We start from the raw sequence: 18,084 nt of genomic DNA, 5'->3' as shown, positions 1-18,084 counted from the left end.
TCAGTGTATTACCTACACACAGCCAGGATCTGAACTTTTCTCAGAATCCACCCTACAGACTGAGCCATACAGCAGCAGAGTAGATGACACTAAAATATTTCATCCCACTGAACCACATTTTTAGGAAGTCTTTACTTCATTACTTCAAAAGTCATGTTAACTACCACATATGCCTGTATAGTAGAAACACAGCCTCTCTCTTCCACCAAGAAAAAACAAATAATAATTTTCAAAAACTGCTCTTATTTTTGCAGCAAAATGAGTGAGCCTAATTCAGTGCTGTCCAAAGTTTCCTTAAGATTTGTCAAAACAGGTAGTTCTCAATCAATGCCTTCCTAAGCATGCATCACCACATTCTCTGGTATTGCTACTGCCATACATACATAAGGAATGTAAAAGGTTTGAAGTGAGTAGAAAAAAGTTTGACAGTGCAAGATACTCTTCTCATTTCCTACTATTATTCACAGACCAGAGGAGGTTAGGACAATCATTTATAAAAGATTTATGGCGTTTTCCAACACAAGAAATGTACATATATATACATATTACGAGGTGTTTATTTCCCCTGCAGAACAGCAGGACTCACATTACAGTATTATGCAAAAGGATAAATGGAAGTCTCAACAGATTATTTTTTATCCAAAGAATTACAGTATATACAGGAAGCACATACGTAAAGTGAAAATATTATTACTTTTAAACAAGAAAAAGGCAACTCTGCTGCATATCAATGAATTGATACCAGAGAAGGAGAGAAAAAATACTGTACTCAACATCAAAGGTCATATGAACTTATCAGCGTTTTTCAGAGATATGAAAGTCTAATCATGTGCCTGTCAATCAATTGTTGTGATATATAAAATACCTAAACTATGTGGAAAAGATCACTTTGCATTTTATGGATCTTTCCATCTTCCCCTCAATGCATCACATCAGAAAAAATATTTCAGAAGTACAAAGTGATGATGTTCTCATTGTTTTCTAAAATTTGAGAAGCTGTTGAGCTAAATTCAGTTATGGAGGAAGAGGCTACTTAATAATTAGCAACGAAAATGTGGTATTTAAGTTGTAGTCCCAAGGGACCAAAACAGGCATGAAAGAGAAGTTGCTGGTAAGAAATATAAATATGAAAATCATACTGCTATCATGGAACCTGGATTGTTCATAGAAGGCAACTAATTATTTTTTAAAAAATTATACTTGCCCACTCAAAAACCTCCAGAGTGGCGGCATCAAAAAGTAAGATAAATCAGAGACACATTTTCACTACAAGAGCAAAAAAGGGAAGAAAAAAAATTAAACTGGTGCCAGACACATTTCAGAACTCAGTCAATTTCCCATGGAAGTGGCTTAAAAAGCTCATCTCAAGCCTCAATAATTTTTGGCTGAGAGAGAACACACCTGGAATAACTTTAAATCAGAAAAACATAAAACAATTTAAAAATAAGATGTTTAAAGCAGTCCTTCTCAGTTTAGTCCTTCTGGACAAACTTAACTTTTTTTTTTCCCTAATTGGAAGTGATTTTTTTATCTCCTTGAACCTGGAAGTAATGAAAAGGAAAGGGGAAATAATTTCCAGTAGAAGAGCAGAACTTTCCTCAAGCTAAGTCTTCTAGAGAAGTTCATGAAACAATGGAGATAACTTTGCAGATTTAATCTCTGTGTTCATCTCTTTCACAGAGTTTTCAGACAGAATTAATAACAAATACATGCATTTCTCACTGAACTGTCATCATCAAAATATAAAGTAATATTAAATCCAAGGCTTAAGACTAAGCATAAACACAGGCTGAAATATCGTGATGTTCCATGTAGCACAAAACTGAGGAATTTGAAGAGCTTGTAGAAGTAATCATATTTGGAAGAACTTATACTGTAATGTTTATGAAGATATACCATGCAGATTACCAACTATTTTCCACAGACTCGAGCAAAATACATTCCTTCAATACAAATGCACTGCCTTCTACAGTATGTTTACACATGTGCTACTTTTTCAGTTCTAGAAATTGATAAAGAGCTCACATTTCATAACAAATAGTAAGCAATAATGACAACATGGTGAAAAAATGGTAGAATTTTTGCTATATTGCATGAAGCACATACAGTCCATGGCCAAGAAATTAATAATTTAAGTACTCAAACAAACAAGGCAGCCTGCCAGCGTAGATTTCTGCCCTCATGAATTGAGAGAATTGAATTGGCACAAGTGACTGCAGCAGATCAATGAGTCTCAACATTAAGGAAGCTACCATTACCTACACAGCTTTATTGTTGACTACCAGCACATCCTTCTGCCCCAGCAGTCAGACAACAAATGTGACCACACTTCATCCCCCCGAGTGCAAAGGCTTCACTTTAACCCAAAGAAGTTAGGGGAGAAGGTAGGGACTGCAGAGTCCTCTAGCTTTAGCTATGTCTATAAGCTTTTTTGCACAGCTGTGCAATGGGAAAGCAGTGCTAATAGGTGATTTTGGATAAGGTGGGCAGGGAGAGTGAGAAACAGACATTGGCACAACTGAGTGCCCTCTGGCAATTCCCACAAGATTCTAATCACTTACCTGTCTGAAAACAGAAGTACTAAGAATGTAAAAATAGATATGAAATTATTTTAGAAAATCAAATTGCAACTGAAGCATGGATATCCCATTAAAAATTTTTCTTCAAGCAATATTTAATCAAAGGACCCTTCAAAAGGTCTTACATCCAGCATACCATATTGGAAGCACAAGTCCTTTCATCTGACTCTTAAGTTTATATTAATTCTGGATTTTAGAATTTTGTGCCTATAACTGCATTTTATGAGGAAACTTACTGCTATCATCAAAGGGTTAAGAAGAAAGCATTGAATGACCCATCAGCCCAAAGAAATTGTGCCAGTATGTAGGGAAGTTTTATTATCCATAATAAGAAAGAGCTAACTGCATCAGAAACATAACAGGGGGGGAAAAAGCACCATCTGGATTACATTATGGTCTGAAAACATTCACTGACACCTAAGAGAGAGCTTAAATTATTTTAAAAAAAATGTAAAAATGTTTGAAACTGAACTACCTGCATAACTGTTTCTTTAAAGTGTAGCATTAGAGATTTTGCATTAAATTCTACATATAGAAGATACATTTAAAAACTACTGTATACAGATGTTTTCAGACAACTTTCTTCTTTTCATTGTGCAGATCCCTCTGTTGGCCTCTGCTGAACTACACAGCAGTAGCTGTTTCACCACCATGTTATGCAACTTCTGTTTGGATAGCATATTATAGATAGCAACAGGAGGTCAAGTATCACCAGTCATTTCAAACATTTTAAAAATACAGAGATCAAGGGAAAAAATCCAGACTGAATATGGATCAAATCAGAGAACACCTCTGTGTGAAAGGGAAGCCTCAAATACAGAAAACCTTAAAATGGTTTGCCACTTCTAGCAAGAAGTCAAGAAGCATTTCAACTACAAAAGTAGAATATGTCAGCTATGAAAACGAAAGCAAGAAGAGGCAAATGGCCATCTGATTAGGGTGTAAAACTATATACCACTTTATATATTATTGTATTATGTGAGAAGTCAAGATTTCCAGCTGAGTAAATACAGTTCCAGCAATCCAGACAATGTGCTCCAACAGAGACCATAATGCAATAAAATTCCAGTAGGTGTTAAAAAAAGAGTTTTCTGTACTTTACTTTAGCAAAGATACACAAACAAAGCATTAACATGTATGAGATCTGAAAAAAAAATTGTAGAATTAAAAGTAATCTAGAATTATTGTGAAAATTTATATTAAGCTTCAAAACAATGAGTACACAGAGCTTAAAAAAAGACAACATACTTCAAAAGAGAAGCAGCCTTGAGGTTTCAGAAATCTTTTAGTGTGGTTCAGCCTCTGATGATATGCTATTACCTGGTATGATTGCCACCTCTTATTTCTGAACTGATAGACATCATGAGCTCAACATGTCATATAGAGAATAAATGAACAGCAGGTGCCAAGCAGAAAGCAGGGTAAAAGGAAGAGGTGGCAAAAAAGAAAAGGTAGGAGTGGATTGTATTAATATCCAAGACATTCTGGGAAAATCTCACATACCTTTTTTGGTAGTATTGTCTCTGAATTCTTGTATTTTATACAAGCTCTAAAGTATTATGTACGTTATGTCCCAAAATTAATTCTAAATTCTTCTTTTGAGTAGATATGTATCAGATTAATGTTATTTTTTTAATCCCACATTTATTATCATTTTAAGAATCAAGAATTCATAGATTCATTACATTGTAATAATTTCAGCAGTAAGATTTGAAGTTTTCATAGTTTCTGAAAATGTTTACTTGCATATGCAATCATTCTTAAGTGAGAAGTCCATTTGTAACAACTGAAGTAATTATTTTACCTACAGTAATTAAAAGAAAAGGTGTGAAACAGAAAGATATGATACATGTAAATGTGTGACTTCCCCTAACTAATCAGCCCAAAGACTGAGACGTGAAACAAAAGGCATAAGTATGTGTAAGAAACAGAAAGTCAGTAGAAAAATACCTCAAGGAATTTTCATAAAATTTTCTAATAAAATTCAATGAGACATTAAGACATTCACATTTATTTTGTTATGCAAAGGAGGGTGGCTTGTTTGGTTTGTTGTATGGCTGTGGGTTGTTTTTTTCTCCTAAACTTTTCCTAATTCTGGAAAAATCTTACTTGTTTTATTTAATTCTTTCAATACTACTCTTTATTTATTTTATAATTTATCCTGCATTCAAGTGAATAACAAATTAACATGAAAGTCATCAGCTACACAGAATGTCTTCCAAGTGATCAATCTGTGCCAAAGTTGACATTAGACAAGCACTGATACAAAATAACAGACAGAATAGGCCAGCCTAGAAACTCTGACATTTCATTTAGTTGATGCTTATGACATCTCAAGGATATTAATTTATCCAGAGCTTGAAGGAGCAAAAAGAAGATTAGTGGCATAATTTCCATGTACAGTAATTGAGTCTAAAGACAAAGGTGATTTTATATTTAATCATCTTCCACACACACATTAAATTGCTTATCACTTTAAGATGCCATCTCATACAACTGCACTGCATGCCTGGATAGTTTTGAAGTAATATCCTAAAAAACAATCACCATGCCAAAGCCTATACACCCATATGGCTTTCAATGCTTAAGATAACGTGAAGGCTATGCATTTAAATTCTTTATGGCAGATTTCAGTGAAGAAAAATTAAATATATTCATATCCACCTTAAATCAGCCAGCGTCCCCATTGAAATTATTTTCAAATAGTCCAGAATTTCCCTTAAACTACTAAAGTGGTTCAGGGAAAACCTACCCTAATTTGAAAGGAATATTATAATGACGTAAATAATAAACCCTGACTTCGATCTAAAAGTTTTGCCTAGCAATAATACCTATGAAATTATATGCATGGCTCATATCCATCTTTGGACTGCACTTTGAATAGGATACCTGAGGTTCCCTGTTTGGTTTATGTAGCTTAATGCTGCATCTTTCAATATGATTTTTTGAAAAAAAAAAAAACAAAAAAAACCAAAGAAACACAAACCAAAACAAATCAAACTAACTAACAAACAAACAAAAACCCAAAACAAAACAGAACCCTCCTCAAAAATACAAGAAAAAGGGTTTCCTTCTAACCTGCATAGCCTTACTCAGTTCTGAAACTTATACAATACCCTAGTATTGTAAGTAGTATGTAAGAGTTAAAATTCAGAACACACAAGTTACAATGCATTTCTGACAAGCTATTCCAACTCTGAATAGATGTCAAAGGTATCAATGAAGTTTTTTGTTTGCCAAAGAGAAAAGCACCCTTCATTTATTAACCTATTGTTGGCTGTTCAAAAGACTGTATAAACACTGCACCACTTAAGACAGACTTCTGCCAAATAACCTATCACTGAAATAAAAAAACCTCCAACCTATTAAAAACTAAGAATTCTATTTGACAATTTTTACTTTCAGCTTTGAATTTGTACCCATGTTTGAGGCATACCTACCTCACCTTAAGTTCCAACCTCCCCTATCATTATAAATATGACACAGTGATCTCCACCGAATATTACCTCCTTGGAAGCAGATATGGATCATGTTTTCTTCGTAAGTATGCTTTTTCTTAGACAGTATATTGTTAACTGAGATCAGATATTACAATAAGATTAACCAGAGGACTCATTCATTTCCTCTCAAACCTGACCTAGGCAGACTGAAATACAGAATTCTGAGACATAAGAATGATTAAAAAATCAAGTAGTTTGTAGTAAAACCTCCAAAGAGGTACTCTTTTTTTACAAGGTGAAAGGAGTTAGCTCCTTTTGAAGAAATCATTACTGGCAGACTAATCTGGGAATAATTTTCTCAGTGGGAAAACGGTTTTTAATTAAGTAGCACTTGTTAACATTTTGTGACACAGACATAAAATGTAATTAACGCACAAAGATATTCCCTCCTTTAAAAACTCCACAAATTTACTATTTTGCTAGCAACCCTAAGTGAAAAAACTCCAGAACTTATCAACAATAATTCTAAGATATGACTATAAAAACTGATCAAATATTTTTTTCAGTTAGGAACCTTACCTTCCTTTTTCAACAAGCAGCAGGACATCTATTCTCTCTCCATTTTGCATCACACTGCTGGTTGCTGAAAACAAAACACACACACATTCATATGACCTTCACAGACACATATTTATAGACAAACACATATATACATGCACGTACAGACAGACATGTTTTTTTCAAAATGATCTCCAGTGGCAAAAGGAGCATGGAATTCCTCAACTTTGCAAAAAATGAATGCTGCTGATAATGGTAACCAAACTCCACAAAACACCACACCACATTTACATTTAAAAGAAAAATGAACATTATCAAGAAAGTTTAAATGTACTTTTTAATGTGAAAACATGCTACAGTGTTTTATTATACTCAACTTGCAAATACAAGTTGTAGAAGACATAATGATTCAGGAGTAAGCTGGATTTTGGAATCCATTAACTTTTTGCATCTTAATGGCTGCACATGTTTACAGTAAGATAATGCAAGTTATCTGTTTAGCATGAAGATCACTTCCAACCTTCTTTATGTTGCCTTACCTTATCCCTGCTAAAAAAAGCACCCTGCAAAACACCTACATTATACATAACACAGCAAATACATCTGGATAGCTTTCAGTTGCACCACTTAAAAACTACACCATGCACTATACTAAAACCAGTAAATTACATGTAACCTGCTTACTAATTTGAAATTCTGAAAACTTAATTTCTCAAAGTGTGTATCATATATAATCCACAACTTACTTCAACTAATTCCCAGAGAGAGTAAAGTCCTAAATATCAATAAAAACCAATAAAACATTGCATGTTATATGATGTTTTTGTATCACACATACTCCTAGCCTCATCTATATTTACTGAGTCAAATATCAAGAAGGTAAGTTACTAAACTTCCACAAATGCTTCGTTAGTTTTCAAGTTTCATTCACACAAATCAGTATTAATAGTGGAGCAGACATATTTTGGAGAAAGCAGAAATCAAAGAAAAGAGTATGGATATATAATATTTCCAAGAAATACAACTAGTATTAAAAACCCCAAGCAAAACAAATTCTCAACTGAACGTCAAAAGTGTTTCATTTTTATACATGAGATATAGTATACAGAGATTTTTCACGCTCTTATGATTCTGGCAGAGGCAATTACAGTTGCATCATCAAAAAAATCTTTTAATTCTTAATTAGGATCAAAAATATTCACAAACTAAAAGACACCTAGAGACATAAAAACATTCCTGATTAAAAACCACCTTGATGGTGTTATTTACACCAAATATAAGGTGGCAGTAAATAAACAGTAGAAAATCCAATGGCATTTAGGCAAGCTCCTGAAAAACAGTCCACAATCTGTCAGCATTTATAAAGAGTATCATCAATGAAGACCTAAATTATCTACTCTGTGTTACTTTATTATAAACCTCAAATAATATGTATTTTTCTATGTAACATATTGCCTTCTTCAATATAAAAACAAGTAGGGCAGATATGCTTAAAAGAGGATTCAGAGCATAATTACAAACAATGATATAAAATTGGTCATAGAAGACCATTTATACAAATATTCTTATCTCTCCACATCGTGATATTGAGCAAATAATATTTTTAGTATCGGAAAAAAGTCTATTAGTCTGTGAAATAGTTTTCCAAGAGAATTATAATTTTCCAGTATGTTTGAGTATTTTAAAACTAGACCTGTCAATCATCTCAAGAATGTGTTCTGCAGCGAGTATTTCTGCCCTGTCAAAAATATGAGACAATAATCCCAAAAGGTTATATATTATTATTCAATTCTTTACTCTTGTAAGAAACATACTGCTGCAACTGGAACAAAAACTGTCATCATTCATTTTAGAGCTGTGAAAAATTTCTCTGGCATGTGCCAAAAAGTAGGAAAAAAACCCCAAGACAGAAATTAACTAACCCCATATTTAGATAAGAGTTGGAAGAACATCTGACTCATGTGAAGGAACAGTTACTGAGCTTCCCAATATTTATTACTTTGAAATGTAATAGAAATGTCCTTAACAGTGAATTAATTCCACAGAACATTTTCTGAATACCAGATGTTCTTACTTAGTTCTTGCAACCTCCTTAGATATATGGAATCTTCTTCAGCATCCTCCATTTCAAGACAAAAATAAAGGCTCGACTTCTCTATAGCAAACCAGCCTTTTCTCCACTGATCCAGGTTATGGCAGTCTTTGTAGTACAGCTGCCCAATAAGGTCACAGTCTCGCTCTAACAAGGATTCAGCCACTGGGGGAACAAAATGCTACCAAAGAAAATGGGGTGAGTCAGATGAAGAAAAAAACCCTCTGCCCCTAAAAAACAAAATCAAAATATTGCAAATCTACAGGATTCTAGGATTAAGATCACAGTAAAAAACCCTCAAACTTTGAGATATGAAGCCCACACTCATAAACCCAAAGATAAAACAAATTTAAAATGCAAAATCAAGTTTAACATTTTTTTTCCATTCAAGCTCTACAATTCAAACATTTTTTCTTTTAAACTACAATTGATTTAATTAGTAATGTGACTATTAACATTTGGAACAGTATAAAATATGGTATCACCTTATGAATTTCATTTCAGCAAATAAATTTAATAGAACTGCAACCATAAAAAAGCTGAAATATACTCATAGAGTATATGTCTTTATATTAGAGCAAGTTTAATATATTCTTAAGGTCAGCATTAAAAAGCTGCTTCAATTCCTTTCACATTTTATTATCTTGTTTCAAACATTAAATGACAAAAGTTATTTCTTCCTGCTGCACAAGAAACCTTTACACACAGGAGAAATCAGTATTCATCAATAATGGCTTTTCAAAGGTTTTAAGCTAACAATAGCACTTATTATTTGTGCAAAGGCTCCTGGCCTAACTGAAAAAGATAATTATCAGTATTACCTTAGCTATTGCTGAAGTCCATTTTCTTTGTGAACGTGCAGTTTCAGCTCCAAACAGAAAAACACGTTCTGACAGTAAGTATATTTCAAATGTAAAGATGTCCCTAAATCAAGTAAGAGAAGAAACACAGCTGTATTTAGTCTCCAAAAGAGTAGGCATACTAGTGTTTTATTTCACTATTTTTTCATTCTTTCATACATATGCAACGAATTTCATCTGCATTTCTCCTCCAGTATTACAAGTAGGGCCTAGCTAATAATAAAGCACTTTACAACACATCAGGATCAAAGTACTTTGCAGGTCAATAAGACATGTTTAAAGCCCATGGTGTAATAGTTTTTTGAATAATTCCAAAACACATAAAAATGTTTACATATAGTCATTAAAAATGCATAGGGAATTTTTTGCTTTTGCAAGCTCATGTTATTTGATCAAGCACATTTTTGTGATGCATTCAAAAGATTTTTTTGTATGTTTAATATAAGCTGAATATATGTTTAAAATAAGATTTTTTTTTTGTATGTTTAATATAATATAATTTAACCAGTTGAATGGGAAGTTGTAAACAAGTTGAAATGTTGGTTCATAGGGACTTTTAGATGTCATTTGGTCTGATCTCCTGCTCAAAGAGGGATTATCACAATGAGAAGCCTTGAAAGCAGTCAAGGATTGAGAGTACTATTCTTGTCACCAACCTGTTCCTGCCCTCCACCTGCCCTTTTAACTGAAGCGGCTTCTCCTATCAGACAGCCTGAATCTGCTGGGGTGAAATGCCTGGTCACTGTGTATCACCCGCCACCACCAAGAAGAGTAGGAATACTTTGAAGCTGCTGTAGCTCAAGTAACTCTTAAAAATTTCTTAAGGGAGGTTCTTGGATATTTTTCCTTTTAAAAATATGAACCCTATTTATTCAATTTTTAATGGACAAATAAGAGGGAAATGTAAATCAGTTTAAATTGGTGTGGAATTTGGAAAATAAATATGGTGAAGTTAGGGTTGGTCACGCTTTAACTTACAAATTATGGTTCACCAATTTATTGTATCATTTCTTCTGTGACCTCTTGTTACATGCTTTTTCCTTTCAATGCTGAAGACTGAGATTTGTCTAAATGTGGAGATCTGAGCATGAGTCACTTCTATAATTTTCAATAGCCACTTTGGAAATTATATAAACAGTTAGTTCTGACTAATAAAACAGGCATTTTTAAGGACCTGCTGTTTCACTACATGAAATATCAAATCTAAGGAAAGTTTCTCATAAAACTCCTCAATCACAGGTAAAGCACAACAGGAAGTTAGTTATTTCCAGAGTGAAGTATTCAGTCAACATGTTTTTTAATTTAGTTATTAACCTAAAATGGAACCATCTGGAAATGCAACAAACAATAGGTTAGATTTGAACACAGAAGAAAAAAAGTGATTTTTTTTCTTTTTTCTGGGTACCACAGAGCTACTGCAGAATAGTGAAGGTCACATCTCTGTATTTTATAGCATATTGAGACATCACCATGTTTCAGGATTTCTCTCCCCTGTAGTAGTCTAAGTCCTTTATTCCCATTATCTTTTTCAGAAGCTTACTGAATAGACTATGCTTTCTTTGCTGACAATTTTGTTTTGTAACTAAAAGCATTACAGTATTATACAATAGAAAGTTATTTTTATTTTAGGCACATATACACAGGTTTAAAAATAAAGTGTTAAGGAGTATGTTAGACAAATACAAAGCATATTTTAAACAAAAATATTGCAATAAAGAAATTGAGAATCACTGTCATCAGATTTAGGTCACTCTCCATGTGATGTTTTTCACGTACAAATGGGAGAGTTTCATGTACAATCTGAGAGAGCTACAAAAGAAAAAACAAGACCTTCCCCGCCTCCCACCAAAAAAAAAAAAAAGCTGGTTTCTTCCAATTAAAAATGTTCATCAGTTCCACTGCTGTCCTCAGCTACAGAACACAGAATGGATTTCAAAAACCAATACCTCTGTGACCAAATCCAGAAGCATTGTGGAGAGCTCTAGTCTGCTACATTAGAAGGAAGAAACAAAGCGAGAATTTTGGTTTGAGGCAGAGGTCAATCCCAGAAAGAAAAATGAGTATTAATTGTCCAATTTATCATCATGCAACCTTTCAAGCACTGAGAATACTCATTACAGATTTAAAAAGAAAATTATGTATCTAATTTAAGCTGCCCTTTTAAATTATCCTAATATTTTCATTCTATCACTATAAAAAAATCCCTAAATATCACATAGCACTAATTTCTTAAAGTCAAATAAAACCAGCTTTTTTTCTAAATTGCCCATTCAAAATCCAAGAAAAAATGAACAGTTTGTTTACTGAAATACGAATTCAGGAGCTTACCCTCTATTTAAAAAGAAGTTTGACTTGTGTACTACAAGACAGATAACTTCACTGATGTCAATCATACCATTAGGAGTGGTAGTTTTATCATTTTCATAGTAGCTCAGAAAGCCACTTTCCAAAGTGCACCATCTTTTGTTGCAATCTGTGATTAAAAAATAACAGAAAGGTCAGATTTTCTTCATTAAGTTTTTTTTTTTAATAGGTAGATAGAAGATGGAGAAGAAAGTCTGCAGAGCAACTTCAATTAATTATTTGGTATATTTAATTACAACTTAATGTTTACTTCCTCTTATGACCTAAAATATGAATATAACACATGACATAGCATAGTAATGTCTATTTGCTACTGAAAGTAGTCATGAATTTATTTTAGCTTATGTCTAGTTCTTAGAACAAAATCTGAGATCCATCTGTTTCCACTGCTGCAGAGAAGTAGAAAATAAAAGAAAATACTCTTTTTATCTTCTATTGTCTAAAAATTCCTATACAGCTGGCAAAGTACTTCTGAGAATTTGGTAAAACAGATCTGGCAAAAAAATCCAAAAAAATCAAACTAAAAAACCAGTTGTAATTTGAAAATATTAACTATGTTATCTGATATTTCGTGCTTCTTCTGTTGTTTTCTATGTGATTTATATAAGTTTTATAAATAGTTTGTACTATTTATTAGTATTTCTTTGTATCATGCTATTTGTTATCTAGTACTATCTAGATTCTGTCTAAATACAAATATTAAGTACTAAAATAAACATAATGGCTTGATAACATATAGGTTTACAGGAGTCCAGCACCAAATTTTATGGTTTTGAATGTTCAGAGTTTTTTGTCCCGCAGCTTTTCCTTCCTCATCTTCCACAACCTATTCTACAAAACAGCTCACTACTTCAATATTCATTAAACTATTAAACTCTCAAGGAAAATTTCAGAATATTGATGCTTTTTAAAGGGCTCCATAAAACCTTTTACACTAGAAACAAAAGCAAAAAACAAACTCAAGCCCCTAAACCTCTACGCTTTACTTTTTGATCCACTACATCAGAATAGCACCGTCATCAGAGCTCTCTTCCCACTGATATCAACAGCTGTTAATTAACAACAACTCTCCTCAAAATGCATGCCCTCCTGCTGAAAACACTGATGCTGCTATAATGAGAAGTACACACAGAGTTGGCTCTCTCCTGTACTGAGATACACATAATGAAAAACGAGCCTGTATTTCCAGGTGTTCCACCTGTTTGGTATAAAACCTTGGTTGATTCACAGCACTGACTGATTTCTTCAGTGTCCTTTTACCTTTATTAGGGCCAAGTCTACAAAGGGTAACAGTTTTCTGTGACAACAAGCAAGCACTTAAATTTTCAGCCCTTGGTGCTGAATGCAAGGCTGTCAACTGCCCCAGAAATTCCTAACACTGATCTAATGATTAAACAGCTTCACAGGATTCTGAGTTGGAGCCCTGCATTTTTTTTTAAAAAGGCCCCAAATTTGTCTAAATGCTGTGAGAACATGGTGCTTCCCCTGGCTTCAGAGGCCTCAACTAGTTCATGGCAAGTCAGAACTGCTTCAACAGGAGTTCTCTTCTCTAGAACTAGATGGTTCAGTCAGATTTTTCAGGAAACATGACCTTATTTGAATATCTACAGGCAGAGGAGGGAACTGAAATTTTCTCACACATATGAGTACTCTAACCCTCAAATTACTTCCTAGAGAATAAGAATGAACAATAGTATTTCCACTTACACACAATAATTTGCAATATGTGTATTACTTCATGTTAGTGAGATTTAGAAACAGTTCTGAATGCAGTGAAAGAAGAGAAAGTTTATATATTTTATATTTTGAATAGCAAGAAGTATTGTCATACTGCTTCTCAAACATGGCAGAGATAGATTAGAGCCCTAAGGCAAGAGCAGTTTCTCATTCAAAGTTGCAGGGGTTGTTTTTGTTTTTAAAGGATGTCATTACATCTCCCTCCCTTGTTCTATTTGTCTCCTTTAACTGCAAATGGTCAGGGAAACCTGTCTTCCCATGTATTTGTAAAGAGCCCATCCCAGAAATATCAGTCCTGACAAACCCAGGGGTAATTGAACATCAGTACAAAAACAAAGCAAACAAATGTCCATGCCTAAAAAAGCAAACAACAGAACATCTACCATCTTCAAGACACAATCACAATTTCAGAGAACAGCACCTGAGCTAAGAGAAATCTGGTTCCTTTCCATTTATTGTATGTTCCCTCAAGTAGTAAGCACAATGCTAAGCAAAAGACTACAAACTTTCAAAGCAGCTTCATTTCTGAAACGGAAGACAGTCAACATTTCTTATCTGGGGGCTTTCCCCATAAATTTGAAGACATCCTACTAACAATGTTCAGTCACAGTGCTTCTCCCCCAAAATGACTACAGAAGCCATTCTGTGAGCACTTTCAGGCAAATCTTCAATCTATACAGGCATTTAGAAATATGCCACTTTGAATATGCCATTGTGTCAGAAGAGTTTGCCTTGTATCTGCTCTCCACTTAGCTAAGCGCCGACTTCTGGGGTTTTTTACAAACTTCTTTATGAATATATACAGATACCCACAGCACGGAAGATCAAGCCTGAACTTGGAGAAAGTAGTAATGAGGTCTTAAGTTAATACATTGTTTCACAAATAAACTCAGAGCCATTTCAGAGCAACCACAGATATCCAGCAGCAGTTCTCTGTCAAAACAGGCATGTTTGTTAAGAACTGCAAAGTTGCTAGGAAATGCCTGTGATCAGGCATTAGCACAGTCATCACCCAATGCTTTCAAGAATTTGGAGCCACACTAACATACAGATTCTTCAAAAGCATATTTTAACAGGAGTTCTATGCTTTAGCATACTTTTAATATCCATTAGGTATATTAAAGGCATATGCCATGAGAATATGGACATAATCATACAAAAATATATGTATACAGCAGTCAGAATGCCATGTAAGGATTTTAGAAGCAATAAATTTAATAATAAATCACCACAGATCTTAAAAGTCCATGTTATTTGTTTAGATGGAAGAAAAATATAGGAAGACAATTGGGAAGAAAAAGGGAAAATTATCTGGTAACACCTCTCTCTTTCAGAAAAAAAAAAGAAAGACAGAAAACTGATATGCACAGGAGGCTGTGTATACCTACTGTGATATACATGCATTATCACCCCACAAAGCTGAAGTTGTCATAGAATCATTGTACATGCTCAGTTCTACTTGGAAGATTTTTTAAATTTGTGAGCTTGAGAAATACCCTACTAAAAATTCAGTGCTACTTGTAAATGACTTCTGTAATAGAATCATTTTAGATGAAAATTAATTGTTGGCACTAATCTAAATATAATTAAAGCAAGAAGTGTTTCTGTTTGTTTTTTATTTATCAATTACTGTGTTAACTGAACAATTTTTTAGAAGTTCAGTTTTCTTCTTCTGTCAACTACTGAATGAAAAGATCAAGACAAACAGTATTTTCTTTATCTGAAAGAGGTCTACTGAATCAAAAGAGGACATTTCTTATCAAAGACATTTCATCTCAAAAAAAGTAAGAAGTTAAAAAGAATAAAATTAATCCAAATCATACATATTAATGTGTTATTCAAATACATAAATTGAAAGTTAAATACCTTCTTTTAATTTCTTCTCTGTAGGAAGCTTAGTCGCATTAGAAGAAACTTTGTACAAGAATTCACAAAGAAAGGTAGAATGTGAAAAATCTTCAGAGAAGCCACTTTCAGAACAAGGATCATAGTTTGGGAAATCTATTCAAAGACAAAGGAGTAAAAAGCATACAGATCTTCAGTTTTATCAGTTAAAGCCATTTTTCCACATGTCTAAATGCATGTCTGTAAATACAGTTGCTCTGCAGTATCTTACTACCACACTGATAAAATTTACTGGTTTTATTTTTATAATAAGCAAACATATTCGTTAAAAAACGTGGTTCACATTTCCTACAATGTTGCCATTTTCAACCACTGCTTGCCAAGGTAATATAAAATACTGTTTCCTGATCTACAAAGCTTTGATTTTCATCCATTGTGTAACATATTTCAACAGAAGGAGACTTCTTCTCTTGAAGGATTATATAGAGCTTACCAGCAACTCTGGCTGCAGACAGACAGCAATTCTTGGTATCATCATCAACATACACTGATTTTTCCTTCCCTAAAGATAAGAATATGATGGTACTGCCTTGGCTGGAGGGCCAAAAGTAGAAAGGGCCAAGACAAGCAAACTTCTTTCTCTGCAGCCTTAGGATGGCATGAGACCATAGGTAGCAAAGAAACCACCCTAGCTACACGTCTGCACCTGACTGAGCTCCACATCCTATGATCCACTGCATGGCACTGGCCTGAGCAATGCTCAGGCAGAAGTTTAGACACTGTGTCTGCTCTTGGAAGCCTTAATTCATTCCTCTGTTTCCCAATAATCCTTTTTTTGTTCAGCCTATCCAGTGTCACTTTGCAGAGTGACACAAGCCAATGGAAAGTTGATCCAGCCACACCCACATAGCCTTTTTATTTTTTTTTCAGTGTAGATCTGCATGTGAACTTTTGATGGTTTCATATACTGTCCAGTGCTTCTAAAAGAAAAGCTCAGTCGCACCCATGCACCTCAATATATTTACTATTAAGAGCAGCTTTGTGTTTCCAAGAGCCTCATAGCAGCCACACACTGCAAACAGAACTGTTCACTTCCAAGCCAAAGTTTATCATTTGCTTCAAGCTGCAACAGAAGCTGTGATGGGAAAAGAGGTTTCTAGGATAGATCATATTGTAAGTTCAAGAGGTAAGTTTTATTTTGGGATGACAGTTTGTGAAAAAACAGCTAGGTCTGTGTGCAATAGGAGTAGATCTCAATTTAAATATTATTTAAGGAAAAGAAAAAGCTCTAGATGAATTCTTTAGACATATGTTAAATTTATGTACCCGTTTTTTTTCTAGTAGAAGACTGACAATATTGGTAGAGAAGATGATATTTTTTTCTGTGCTATAACTAAGGGTATGAGATCTATGACTTACCACTGTGTTGTCTAAGTCCTAAACATGATGTCTGAGCAAAACAGCAATCCTGCACACAAGTAAAATTGTGCACTACTAAAATACAGTTAATGCCATCACAAATGGCATTGATATACCACTACCATTGATATACCTCTGATATATCACTATTCTTCAAAGCAAAGCCAATTCTGCTTCTGAATTATTTCAGTCTCTTTTTCATAATAAAAAATTAGATCACAAGAAAAAATGCATCATACCTGAGAACTTATTATGGTACAGGAATTCCATCTGCAGTCTTTGTCCAGCTTTCTTGGCCAATAAATATGGGGTGCTGTTAACAGGGTCTCCAGTGGCACACATAGCATCAGCCCCACTGAAGAGCAACATCAGAGTTTCTAGCACATCTTGCTTGACTACAGCAGCACACAGGGCCTTATCATAGAGAGGGGAAACAGGAAGTCTGTTTAAATTAGAAAGTTACTAGCAACAAATACATGCAATGTAGACGCAAATCCTTTAAACTCTGATATAGCTAGACCATAAACATTGAGAAGTATCAGAAACCATGAAGTATGGTCTGAATCTAGAAAAATTAGCAACAAAAAATCCCAAAATATCAACCCAAACCCAGCAAATGTTGCTTTCACAAATTCCACTTGGAAAGGATAACATGAGTAAATACAATTGGAAGGAAAGCTTGCTGTTTATTTGCATCAAACTACTGAAGAAAAACTCTTACCATTTCAGACCTCAGAAGTTTAACAAAAGAGATGAGATTAGATTCTTAAACTCCATTCCTAGACACATACTGAAATTCCTAGGTAGATTTTTTTAAAACCACTGTCAGTCAATAAGGCAAACTACTCTTTTTATTGAGATGTATTATTAAGATATATTAAGATTAAAATGTATTAAGATGTTTTACTGTTTTTATGAAGCTGTATCTAATATTTGTTCATCTTCCTTGAAATTCAAACATCTCACCATTCTAAATCCTGAGTCTCCATTTATGTTTGTATATACAGAGACAAACATGATAAACTTTTTTTTTATTTTACAAGATTGTTCCAACACCTTAAAACCAAAAATATCTACACGATTACAGCCAACTATTCCATTAAAATTTCTATTATTTAATATTTATTTTAGTTATTTAGTCAATTATTGACTTCTTCTTAAATGATTAAAGCAAAAGTCACTCAAAATAG

The 18,084-nt window shown here is 33.8% G+C and overlaps 1 protein-coding gene across 1 annotated transcript in view; it reads right to left on the bottom strand.

Moving 5' to 3' along the window:
• ARAP2 (ArfGAP with RhoGAP domain, ankyrin repeat and PH domain 2) overlaps positions 1 to 18,084 on the bottom strand; it is a 118,850-nt gene that overhangs the window by 39,391 nt on the left and 61,375 nt on the right. The window contains exons 14-19 of the mRNA XM_039699087.1: positions 17,134 to 17,308; positions 15,497 to 15,631; positions 11,858 to 12,002; positions 9,491 to 9,593; positions 8,652 to 8,850; positions 6,599 to 6,662 (exon numbers count right to left, since the gene is read on the bottom strand). Of these exons, the coding sequence (XP_039555021.1) occupies positions 6,599 to 6,662; positions 8,652 to 8,850; positions 9,491 to 9,593; positions 11,858 to 12,002; positions 15,497 to 15,631; positions 17,134 to 17,308 (821 nt within the window). The remainder of the gene's footprint in view (positions 1 to 6,598; positions 6,663 to 8,651; positions 8,851 to 9,490; positions 9,594 to 11,857; positions 12,003 to 15,496; positions 15,632 to 17,133; positions 17,309 to 18,084) is intronic.

This window comes from Passer montanus, unplaced genomic scaffold (genome assembly GCF_014805655.1).
Source record: "Passer montanus isolate IOZ18808 unplaced genomic scaffold, ASM1480565v1 scaffold13, whole genome shotgun sequence".
In the NCBI taxonomy this organism is placed as follows: Eukaryota; Metazoa; Chordata; class Aves; order Passeriformes; family Passeridae; genus Passer; species Passer montanus.
Note: the sequence above shows the minus strand (reverse complement) of the source record. Positions and strands in the feature narration are given on the sequence as shown.